The sequence below is a fragment of the Benincasa hispida genome, chromosome 2 (genome assembly GCF_027475165.1).
Source record: "Benincasa hispida cultivar pf3 chromosome 2, pf3_genome.v1.1, whole genome shotgun sequence".
Lineage (NCBI taxonomy): Eukaryota > Viridiplantae > Streptophyta > Magnoliopsida > Cucurbitales > Cucurbitaceae > Benincasa > Benincasa hispida.
Window position 1 is genome coordinate 24,174,914 of NC_143479.1, and position 12,964 is coordinate 24,187,877.

Genomic DNA, 12,964 nt, shown 5'->3' on the forward strand with positions numbered 1-12,964 from the left:
ATAAATATAGAGCAAAGAAAAATTAGTTAACTATATGGATGATAAATAGCCACATAATAACCTAGAGAAACAATAATCACTCTCAAACTTAGCTTTATATGCATGAAGACCTAAAAAGTTGGAATGGAAACCCCTTTTCACCCTTTTCACCCTTTTCACCTAATCAATCAATAATTTAATCCCCGCCCCTATTAACTTCAACTTTTACCATTAATTCACATGGGAAAAAAATACAGATTATAAAGTTATAATATATAGATTTGGCAATGAATTAATAAAGCAACACTTGGCTCAATCACAACAAAAAGAAGCAAAAGGAAAAAGGCACAGCAATTTTGTGATATGATATTATATGATAAAGAAAGAGACCATTTAATGAGATTGTCCCTCTCCCACTGTTTTGTGCGAGAGATTTAGGTGACAGTGATAAATTCTAAGGATATATATTATGAAAGCTATGTCCTTAAAACTTTTAGTTAGCCGACACTGTACTATCCCTCTCTCTTTAAAGATCTTCCCTTTTTATTCTAATAATTTCTTCCTCTTTCTTTGTGTACTTCTCTCTTCTTCTTCTTCTTTCTCGACAATGCCAAAGTTTAAGAAATTTAGAGGTGTTAGACAACGTCATTGGGGCTCTTGGGTTTCTGAAATTCGACATCCTTTACTGTAATTAATTATATGTTTGATGAAGCTCTAAACTTTATTCGTCGTTTTTTTATGTTTTAATGATTATTTGATAATGTGCATGCATGCAGGAAGAGGAGGATATGGCTCGGGACGTTTGAGACGGCGGAGGAAGCGGCAAAAGCGTATGACCAAGCTGCGGTTTTGATGTGCGGTCGGAACGCGAAAACCAATTTCCCTACAACTCCTCTCAATGGAGATCACACCAACAACAACACTATTACAACAACCAAGGATTCACCAAAGGGTTTGTCTGAAATATTACAAGCCAAGCTCAAGAAATGCTGCCGCACTCCGTCACCGTCGATGACATGCTTGAGGCTCGACACAGAGAATTCGAATATTGGCGTGTGGCAGAAGCGTGCTGGGCAACGGTCGGCATCCAACTGGGTTATGACCGTCGAGTTAGGAAACAAGAAGAGGCTCGATAACAACAATAATAACGGCGACAACGGCAATGTAGATTCTCCTATGGCGGCTGTGGTTGCTTCGGATCATCAGTCTACGGTGGCGGAAGCGGCGGAGATTCCATCGGAGTTGGATGAAGAAGAGAAAATGTTGGCATTGCAAATGGTGGAGGAACTGCTTCACATCAACTTTGATCCTGCTGAGCCATTTCAGATTCAACAAGGAAAGGATATTAATTATCTTTAGTTTTATGGTAATGAAAATGCCTCTCTCTCTCTCTCTCTCTCTATATATATATATATATATATTAACTTCTGTTCTTAATTAAAGTTGTAATCTTTGGGAACATGTAATAATGTACTATGAAAAACAAACGAAAATATATATACATATAACATAATTATGTATACCTCTCCACATAGATTTTCTTACCCATTGCATGAAAGACAATATGCATTCATTTTATTTTAGTTACGTTATGTGCTACACATTTAATATATTTATTTAAGATTTAAAAATACACAATAAACGCCAATATGGACATTGTCCCAACTGGTTGACAAATATATCATCAACTAAAAAAAAGTCATAAATTCAAATTTCTACCACATATTATTTAAACTCAATAGATAAATATTAATAGTAGACACAATATTAGCTAGTTAAACTATTATACATCGTATATGCTACAAATCAAGCATGGAAATAAAAATACAAAAAAAAAAAATGGTTACTATTCATTTGATTTACGGATATTCTCTAATACTATATTCTTTCTATTATTTAAAGGAATTTTATGCACAAAATGAGATGCTATTGATTTAAATTGATTCATTTATAAAAATTTAATTGATTATTAATTTAAAGTTTATACATTCCAAAAGTTTTAGGTGTAGTTATAAGAAAAATATTTAGGTGCATCGAGCTGCACCCAATCAAAAATTACTATGTGACAATTTTTTATTTTTTAAAAAAATTGATTAAAAATATATTTTTTGTGTGTAAAATAGGAGTATGGAGATTAGATACATCCTAGATTGTACTTAATCATTATTTGTGATATAAATAGATTTTTTTTTTCGAATTATTTATATTAGAGCGAGTAGGGATAAGATCACCTTGAAAATACTATTTGGGAGGATCTTTCCAATTTGCCTGTCACGTTTTTATTTACTTTACAAATACTTTATTATATAAATATATATTTAATTAACTTTGTCCAATTATTAACATTAACCCTTTGTCCATTCAATTGAAAGTTGTAATTTATTACATCCCAAATGTTCTTCCTATTTCGTTCGAGGAGAGCTGATTTTTCGTTATAATAAATAATATATCAATTGTTTCATATATATTCTTTTACCTGTTTAAAGTCATACATATATATATTTAAAGATTTTTACTCATCCAATGCTAATTTCTTCAACGTAGGATTAAAATTTTCATACTTTATATATATTTGTAATAATGTTTAAACAATTCATGATCTTGTGTTTTCTTTACTACATTTTCATATACAATCAATTTTTGTTGTTCTTTTTTTTTTTAACTAAAAAAAGTTTATCTTTTTCATGGTTTTTATATCTTAGTTTATTTCTACGTGACTAACTAATATTTTTAGGATAACTTACATTGTTATTCCTCTCTCTATATATATTTAAATTCGAGATGAGTGAATGGAAAAACTTAAACTTTTTATTAACCATATATATCTTAATCACGATTCTTAATTAAAATTTTCTGTTTTTACCTAAAGAATTCAACACATGTGAGTTGTTTTGTGTTAACATCAAAGCTCTTTGTTTTATTGACTTAGATTGTACTACTCCACAATTGTGGAAGAAAATTAGATTCAAATCTTTACTTGAAGGCTATAGGGCGTTGTGTGAAATTATTATTATGATTATTGCTACTATCTTGCAAACCAGCTAGCAAACTTTTATTATATTTTTTTAAAAGGAAAAAAATCAACCAAATTCTTAAAAATAAAGGTTGAAAGTTAATTTATGATACTAAAAATGCATGTGATTATGGGTGCACTAAGTTGAACATATGATAATGGCTAATTGGGTCCATATTGTAGAGCCTTCAATCACATTGATTAGACCCATATGGACTAAACCCCTAAAATTAGCTACCACAAATAATGAGAAATGTCAACTACAATCTACATCTTCACAGATATTTAATATATACCACAAAAAATATATATAAATAAATAAATAAATAATCTTATTTCTGGTCCATCAATTAAATTAAAGAGCTAAAAATGTGAATCTCCCTCATACTACCTTTGGCCATATTGAGGATTAGCTTTGTTTCTTTTTCCTTTTCCTTTCTACATAGATGAGCAAAAAAAAATGCTTTCTTTTTTCTCACATGAGCAAGGGAGAAATGAAAGGCATACATGATTTTTAAGACTATGTTGAATTAATTTTTTCTAAATGAAGATTTATATTTAAAAAAAGTAATTGTTTTAAATAATTATTGTATTTCATGCGTTGTAAACTCAATTTCATTTATGTTAAATTAAAATAGGTAAAATATAATATATTATAAAGATTTAAATCTTATTTTGGTCCCTGGATTTTGAATCTTATTCTATTTGGTCCCTAAATTTTCAATAACGTTTATTTTAGTCCTTGGACTCTTAAAAAATGCTTTTTTTGGTTCCTGTCGTTAGGAATCCGTTAACTTTTTAATAGAAGGTTGATGTGGCTCATATTTTTTATGACAAGAATGCCAAATAAGTTAATCATCCTAAAAAATCTAGGATTTTGAATTTTAATTAGAGGGCAAATTGGTTTCTTTTATAAAGAACATAGGAGTCACTTTGCCTTTCAGATTTTAGTCATTCATTTTGTCTTTCAGATTTTAATCTGTACCTTTCAGTCACTTTGTCTTCCAGATTTTAGTCATTCATTTTGTCTTTCTGATTTTAGTCGGTTATTGAGGTACTTTTCTCTGTACCTTTCAATCCCTTCTTCATCCTCTTTTTTTTTTTTTTTTTAGTTATATGATTAATTGAGGTAATATTTATTTACAATTTCTTAGAGTTCTATTTTCTATATGGGTTGTATTTATTTACATTTTCTTAGTTTATTTAACTTGTCATGTGATATTTTATTCTTGAGTTTAGAAGTTCTCATAACAGAATAGAGTGGAGATGAATACATTGAAAATAAAAATATTGATGATTGAGAAAAAAAAAACTTTTACACAAAAAATGGACAGATCTGTTCAAAAACATCTTCTACACTAATATGCAAATTCTGTTATATTTTGATTCTACTCTATTTTCCTTCAGATTTGCTTGGAGATTCCAATTGGAGAAAAAAACAATAGGACTTATAGCGTTTTTTTTTTACATAAAAAAAGGACTTAAATCATTGATAGTTAAAAAAAATATATGAAAAATATACCTTTTTTTTTTTTTTGTTGACATAACAGATTTATAGCTGGAAAATAAATATAAGCCATAAAAAATATAAGTCACATTGACCTTCTGTTAAAAAGTTAATGGAATTCTAATGACAGGGACCAAATAAACACCTTTTAATAGATCAAGAACTAAAATTAGACGTTTTTTAGAGTTTAGGGACCAAAATAGAATAAGATTCAAAGTTCAGGGACTAAAATAGGATTTTGACGATATTATAAACTAAATGATATTATAAAATAATAAATATACAAAAATCTTTAATGTTGTCCTAAATTAATTAATAATAGTTTTTATTTAATCTAATATGTTTTTTTAGTATAATTAGAATAAGGGATTCAAACCACAAACTTCATGGTCACTAAAGATTAAGGCTTGTTTGTTTCAAAGATTTTATCATGATTTCAAACAAACATTCAATTTCCTTTTTCGTTTCATAGGATTTCATCTTTTAAAATTCAAGATATTATTATCTAGAAAACTTTCAAACTTACCTGACATGAATTTTTCAATACCCTACACATAGGTGAGATTTTTAGACTTAGGAGATGACTGATTAACTAATAAATTAATATCATCTAATCATTACTATTAATTTTAATTAATTATTAAATATAAAGATATTATTTTAGATTTAATAAAATTCAACTATGACATTTACCATTAATATTTTATGTAATCTTAATTGTTTAATATAAAATATATTATTAATTATCAATAGTCTAATTAATCTAATTATTTTTAGTAACTAAATTGAATCATTTAACTAATGTTTAATATAAAAATATTCATTTATTTATATTTTAAGTGATTAATAATTAATTAATATAAAAATATATTAAATAATGATAACTTTAATTTATGACTACATTATTTGTTATCTTATATTTAATTAAGCAATTATTTAGTTTTAGTTTCTATGTACAAAATTAATTAGTTAAGCATATATATCTAACTTACAAACATTAATTATCATGCATATCTAAATACAGACATTAATTATCTAAAATATTTTAAATCTGGATTAGTCTATCGTTGATAAACTCCTATACAATATAGTCTACCATTAATAAACTCCGATAGTTGAATCTAAATTTTTCTATGTTTGCAAATTTTTTAACATTATGTTATAGTTATTAATACTTTGGATCTGATTGTTATATTTGAACCTACTCATTTATCACATTTAAAATGCCTTCAATAATTTGATAGATTGACATTAAAATATTATTAGACCTAGTTTTTTAGATAAAGTTCAACCCATTTAAAAAAAAATTAAATGTTTTCTTTCCATTATTTCTCTCTAAAACTCCATCCCGCTTTTAGATGTTTTAATATGTTTTTATCAAAAGTGTCTGAGGATCCATCTGCATTTACTTGATAGAAAAGTGTTTTTCAAAAAAATCATTTTTATTTAAACACTTTTGACAAAAGAATGTTGAAAATATACTTCAAAAGCTATTTTTAGTGATTGCAAAATATTCCAATTTTTTTCAAAATGACTTATTTTTTAAATTAAACACTTGAAAATGCATTTGAAACACACCCTAAATAAAAATGAATTTTTTGAAAAGCATTTTTTTCTTTAATTAATTCAAATGGGCCCTAAATCTTTGTATTTTGTTGCTGGCAACGACAACATTCCATGTATTTTGCCTCTAGTGACAACAATGGGGAGTTGTTTTTTTTTCTTCCCTTGACAATGTGCGATGATTAGTAGTGACAAATGGATTCCTTTTTCAGACATCAAATAAACCTAATGAAGAGAGTAAGTATGAGAAAAAGAACTAGAATAAAAATAAGAGCGAGAAAATGAGTAAGAACGAGAGCAAAATCTAAAAAAAATAGAAAAAAAATGTAGAAAAAGGGTTAATAACACGAGCAAAACGTTAATAAGATTTACTTTAAAAAGTTGATCAAATGTCATTGTTCTTAAAAAGTTAATAGATGAATAGTACAAAAAATACTTAAATGCATTGGTATTTTTTTATATATTTTTTAAAAAGGTGTAAAGTGATTGGTTAAAGAAATTGGAAAAAGTAGAAAATAGGGAAAATGTAGTGAAATTAAATGGCACAACATTAAACCGGTGTTATAATTAGAGGAAAGATTGGTTGTGTCCCACATCGGAGAGGTGGGAGAAAGGAGAGGCGGGAATGGGGTATAAAGTGGAATGAAGTGGCGACGGAGGAACATACTTACCTGGACGGGGTCAATGGGCGATCAGAAAGGCCCATGGCCTAGGTTGGTGACCTCCATTGCACGTTCGGAGGGGTGCCCACCTAAGGTCTGTCCAAAGTGACAGAGCCTACGTCATAATTTGTGGTAGTGGGGGCCTGCGTTCGCGCGGCCCCTCTCCTAGTCCTAGTTTTCCAAGTTTTATTGCTATTATTTATTGTTCTCTTTCATTCCTTCTTCCATTTAATGTTCTTCCCCAGTCTCTTTCTTCCGTTTCGCTTTGTTTGCATTCTTTCTTTCTTTTTAGAAAAAAAATATATGTATATCAAATGTTCCCTCTCATTTCTTTTAAATTCGTTTTTGTTCGAATTCCTTCTTTCGAGAAAAATATCAAAATTATTTGATAGGGTATTGAAAAGTAAGTTTATTTTCCAAACTACTATATTTAGCCTTAGCCTTGGATGTTTTGAAACTATTTTCAAAATTTGTGTTGAATAATTTTCCAATCAAATGCGTCTAAAGTTTGTTGAATAATTTTCTAATCAAATGCGACTGCATTTGAAAGCAAGAGTGAGCGTGTGCGAGAGTAAATATAGCGAGATTTTGATAAAGAGCGAGAATACCATACAAATTTCCATTTTTTTTCTTTTTAATTATCACATTCCCCCTTCTTCTTTCTAATCTTTTTTTTTTTAATTTTTCATTTTATAAAAACAATTTTTAAAAATATTTTATTATTTTATTTAAACTCTAAAAAGAATAAATTAAAAAAAATAACTTATAAAAATAAAATATGTAAATTAAATTATATCATTTATATAAAAATAATTACAAAAATCAATGTGTCCGACAAGGCGGACGTCGTCGATTTCGAGTTGATTGTCATCGTCGTCGACTTTGAACTTGAGGTTGCTCGGGTTCTTCTTGATGTCGTGCTTCATAATATGAATATTCATTATATGCCCTCCACGACCCCGACCATGTTCATGTATGAACGAAGGACCAGCCTCTGAGTCATAATGTCCTGAACCAAATATTGGCATCATGGACTAGTATAACTAGTTTGACTCTGCGCCTGCGTCATAGGGGGCAACTATTCCACATTATGTGCAACCTCATCAAACTCATCCTCTTCCCGAACAGGTCCTCTACGTCTAGGAGCTGGTGGAGGAACAATAGGTATATCGTATGTCACTACATATCGCAAGAACCTGGTTCGGATTATTCATAACCTCACGGAGTCTACTGTTGTTCGATCTCTATGAATTATAAAACAATTAGACAACATTTAAAATAAATTTAAATTAAAAAAATAGATAATATTCATTCTTTTACCAGATGACCCACAGTTACTCCTAGACGAGTGACGTAGCGCCTTGTGATATTATTATACTAATGAATATATTATGGAGTGACATCTGTGTCAAACTGTTCAAGAGAAACCCTCACTGCAATAAACTTTGCATGATAGTGTCATCACACTACCAAATGTGCAATTTTTTCGGACCAATTTCCAGTCCTTAGGTCAATATCATGCAGTACGGGTTCAGTATTACAAGGCAATGGGACATCCTGCTGAAAACCGAATTATCTCATTACCCTATCAGGAAGATGCCACTCACCAATGTGAAAACATATGAGAAGACTCATCGTCCGCCATATGTTTTGACCATTCGTACAAAAATTAGGCAAAGTATACACAATAATTTTGTACGGCTCCCAAATAACCTGAAACAGAAAATATTATATTAGAGAATATTAAAGACAAATATAATAAAAATGTGAATAAAATAATCAATTAGGTTTAGTGTAATGTACCTGTTCAGGTTGAATTGGATCAAACATGTATCTATACTGGTTGACTACATGTGTGGCTATCCTAGTCACATAAAATTTGTCTCTCCACCTAAATTTTTAAATTGATAATTTAGAATTTAAATTAACTAGATCAGTGATATAAAAATTAAATTGAATTAAAACAACATACCGAGAACCATAGGCTCGTCCAACTAACTGAGCGTCATTAACATGATGTAGCTGTGGAGATATTGTTGGAAATCGCTTCCAAGCCCATAGTTGTAAAAGTATGAGAGGCCCAACTATCTCTCGAACCTCAGGTCTTGTTGCTTGCATAATTGTCTATACAACCATGCCAAGCATGCTCCACCCCACGAATACCGCCCCGCATCATAGAGGTTAGCTAACAGTGGCAAGAACATCAACTGAACAAAATGACTTAATTTATTTGAAAACAAACTTCCATCCATCATTTGTAGTATATATACTCGCGCATATCTTATGACGGTTTCCTCGTCTGCATCATCTGTGAGCTCACGAAATTGTGTTCCTAACCATATTAAACTTAACCTCGATCCTTTAATCTTGTCGGCAGGTGGGGTCGCACCGAGGTACAGTTGATAAACTTCTAACCAGTCATCATACATCACTTCGGTGCCCGGCTCACCTTCAACAGGTAACGCCAACAACACTTCTATGTCTTGTAGAGTGATAGTGCACTCTCCAACAGACATATGGAATGTATGCGTCTCGGGCCTCCATCTCTCGACCAAGGCTGTGATCAGATGCCAGTCATACTGAATAAATCCTGCCTCTCGACGTCTGCAAGATATTTCTCCAGTAGTACGATCTCGCCATACAAAATATGATCGATGAATGGAATGGTTGTACAAAACATCGGGATCAACAGGTCTTGAGTTTATCTTGACGCTCTAATGCATCCCTTATTTCAGCTCTTCTTTTCTCGAAATAGTTTACGCATTTGAAGAATTTTATCTGAGCAAGAGCATTTATAGGCAACATTCGAGCTCCTTTGAGGACTCCATTTATGTACTCTGATAGATTTTTCGTCATCCACCCATATCTGAATCCTCCATCATGTGCTTGAGTCCATTGCTCTAAACTAATGTTGTTAAAAAAACTTAGACAGCTCCGATTTATTTCTTTGATATCTTCAATTGCTTTGTTGAACTTTTGAATTTGAAATTGACACCCGACACGATAAACATAATTTTTCAATGAATTAAATTTATACTTTTTATTGAAGTTGCTGACGATATGTCGTAAGCAGAAACGATTGTGACATTTCGGTCCCGTTTAACCATTTGCTGGGTTGTTCACTGCTGCAATTATACCAGCATGTCGATCTGAAATTAAACACACCTCTTCATATGTTACAATTTCTCTCAGGTGTTTCATACTTAGTGATCTCGAACAAGCCATCATACAGAGCGGTACTGTTCATGTAACAAGTGGTAAGCATTCGGCATTCCATGCTCGCATTTTATGGCCGTTTGCTCACATTTTAACATGAACTACGAAGATTTTATTGAGGACTATTACAAATTGTCAACGTATGCTGAATGTTACTCTCCTCAATTTCAACCTGTACCGCATGAAGATTACTGGATCACGCACCCTAATATGCCTGTCTTACATCCTGATCCATCGTTGTTGAGAAGACGTGGTAGACCGAAAAGTTCACGTTATCACAACGAGATGAATTGGACAGAACCAACCACTCAACAACGATGTGGATTTTGTAACCAGTTAGGACATAATCGAAGGAAGTGTCATTCGTTACTAAGACGGGCTCCAGATAGTTAGGGATTGAATAATAAATAATTTTTTTATTATATATTCATTTTATTGTATATTCAATTTTTTTAATTATAATTTATTGTATATTCAATTTTTTTATAATAATCTACTGTATATTCCATTTTTTTTTTTGTAATCAATAAAGTTTTACATTATAATAATCTAATATATTCATTTTATAGTATAATAATCTAGTATATTCAATTTATTGTCTAATGATTATTCAATTATAGTATAATAATCTTATATATTCAATTTGTTGTCTAATGATTATTCAATTATAGTATAATAATCTAAGATATTCAATTATAGTATGATTATTAGCTATTTTTTCTCTTTTTTTTATATATATTTCTATGGAAAGTTCAAATAAAGTGAAGACTCTCGCTCTCTCCTAAGATCTCGTTCTCTCCTAAGATCTCGCTCTTTCAATCTCATTCTCTCCTAAGATCTCACTCTCTCACTCTCGCTCTCTCCTAAGATCTTGCTCTCTCACTCTCGCTCTCTCCTAAGATCTCGCTCTCGCTTTCTCGCTCTCTCTGTTATTGTTGTTATTTTTCCATTAATGATTGCTAGCTTTCATTTCTTCTGGAACAATTACAAACACTTTTTTGATTATGGATCTACTATCAAAAACTCAATGCGTAATCTTAGCATTCAATGTGTATTCCTGAATAATCTCATTTTTCAATTATTCAACCATTTCATTTTATCAAGTTCAATGTTAGTCAGATTAGTCAATATAAACTAAATCTCGCTCTCTCCAACATTCTCACTTTGAATCTCGCTCTCTCCTAAAATCTCGGTTTGAATCTCGCTCTCTCCTACTATCTCGCTTTGAATCTCACTCTCTCCTTAATCTGCTTCAGCCCACTTATCTCCTTAATCGCTTTGAAGTTTCGACATGTATGTAACCTTCGACAACCTAATATACAAAATTTTGTTCGTAGGCAAAGCTAATTCGAAATTGTCTTTCATAACTTGTATCCATGCGCTTCATATTCATTTGGAGTTCGCTCCCAGAAATATAGTCATCCCCACCCCCTCACGTCAATCCTATAAGCCTTTGTCTAATTCGAAATGATAACAAAATGCATAGGTTGTTAGAAGCAGCTCGAGTACATAGATATATATAGTATACCATCTCATTACTTTATTTCCTCTATGAGGGAAAAAGAAAAGTAATAAACCTGTAATCTCGAGGATGGATGTGTGTCGAAACTTCAACCTTCGACAACCTAAGCGAGATTCATGAGATTTCCCTTGTCGAGGGTTGAAGTTTCGGCCTATGTATTGTTTCCAAGTTTTTCTTTGTTCGTCGAGTTCTCAACGTTCAACCTCCACATTAGTCGAGTTCTCAACATTCGACCTCTAGCCTCGAACTCCCAAAACAACAATATTTCTCTAATAAGTTTCAAAACAACAATATTTCTCTAATAAGTTTTGAAAACAACAATATTAATATTAAAGGTCCTCAATGTTGGCTTATTTTTTAAATTATCTATAGATTTAATTTTAAAAAACAAATTTGATTACCAAATAGGGTTCTAAATTTTATAGATTATTATAAATTCAATCTATTTTTAAAACTTATTTTCATAAATGTTTAAACCTTTTGATATTATTGTATATATGATCTAAAGAATTTTCGGACTAAAATATCTTTGAATGTGGTGGACAATTGGAGAGAGAATGTGACATTCGAAATTTTTTTTCCATATTTTCGAAATACCCTTTAATGCCGGAAAGAGAGAATGTATTAATTGGTTGAGATTTTATTGTATTTTTTGTTTAATTGGTGAGCGAAAATGCAGAAATTTTATTCCAGCTTATTTGGAGAGAGAATGGATTTTAATGATTTTTTTCCTATTTACATTGGTTTTACATATTAACTTTATAGTTTATTTAGAAAATTCATGTTATTTTAAATATACTTTACAATATTTTGTTAGGTATTTACAAATTTCCTAATCGATATATGAAATATTCTCGAATATATAACATAGAAATTGATTCAAATGCTCGACATAAATCATAATATATATCATATAAGTTTCATTTACATCATGGGTTCGATACTCAATGTGCAATATGAATCCCGGTATATCATAAATTTCATTCATATTATAGACTATATATCATTAATTCAAAGTAGTCAGATATAAAATAAAAAAATATACCACAATATATAAATTCCATCTGAACTCAATTTTCACTATAAATTATAGTGTATATTATAAAATTTTCAACATAAATCATAGTATATATCATATATCATAGTATATATTATACTTGGGATATGTGTATTGTATTAAAATGGATTAAGAGGGGAGAATTTTTAACTTCCCTCTTTGTCTCTATCTTTTTCAATAAATACCATTTTACCCTCATTCACACCCCTACATATGATCTCACATACCATTCATCCCTTTCTTTTTCTTTTTTCTTTTTCATTTAATTTTACATCCATCTAGTCATCAGAGTTTTCAACTAATCCTATTTTGTCCTCATATCCTCTTATACTTTTTTTTGGGTACTTTTTAATGATTTTTTTTTTCATTTAACTTTACATTCCCCTTTTACTAAATAATTAATACTATTTTTTCTAATATCCTTTCTTTTCTCTTCTTATTTTTG

General features: G+C 30.2%; 1 protein-coding gene and 1 non-coding gene across 2 annotated transcripts; both read left to right on the top strand.

Annotated features, from left to right (window-relative positions):
• The first annotated feature begins 473 nt into the window (after positions 1–473).
• LOC120071615 (ethylene-responsive transcription factor WIN1-like) lies at positions 474–1,499 on the top strand. The gene is made up of 2 exons (XM_039023963.2): positions 474–666; positions 756–1,499. Exons 1-2 carry the CDS (start codon positions 587–589, stop codon positions 1,336–1,338), a joined length of 663 nt encoding a protein of 220 aa, XP_038879891.1. The 5' UTR covers positions 474–586; the 3' UTR covers positions 1,339–1,499.
• Positions 1,500–6,725: 5,226 nt separating this feature from the next.
• Positions 6,726–6,888, top strand: LOC120072376 (U1 spliceosomal RNA). The gene has a single exon (XR_005480439.1). It is a non-coding gene; the product is annotated as a U1 spliceosomal RNA (small nuclear RNA).
• Positions 6,889–12,964: the final 6,076 nt, after the last annotated feature.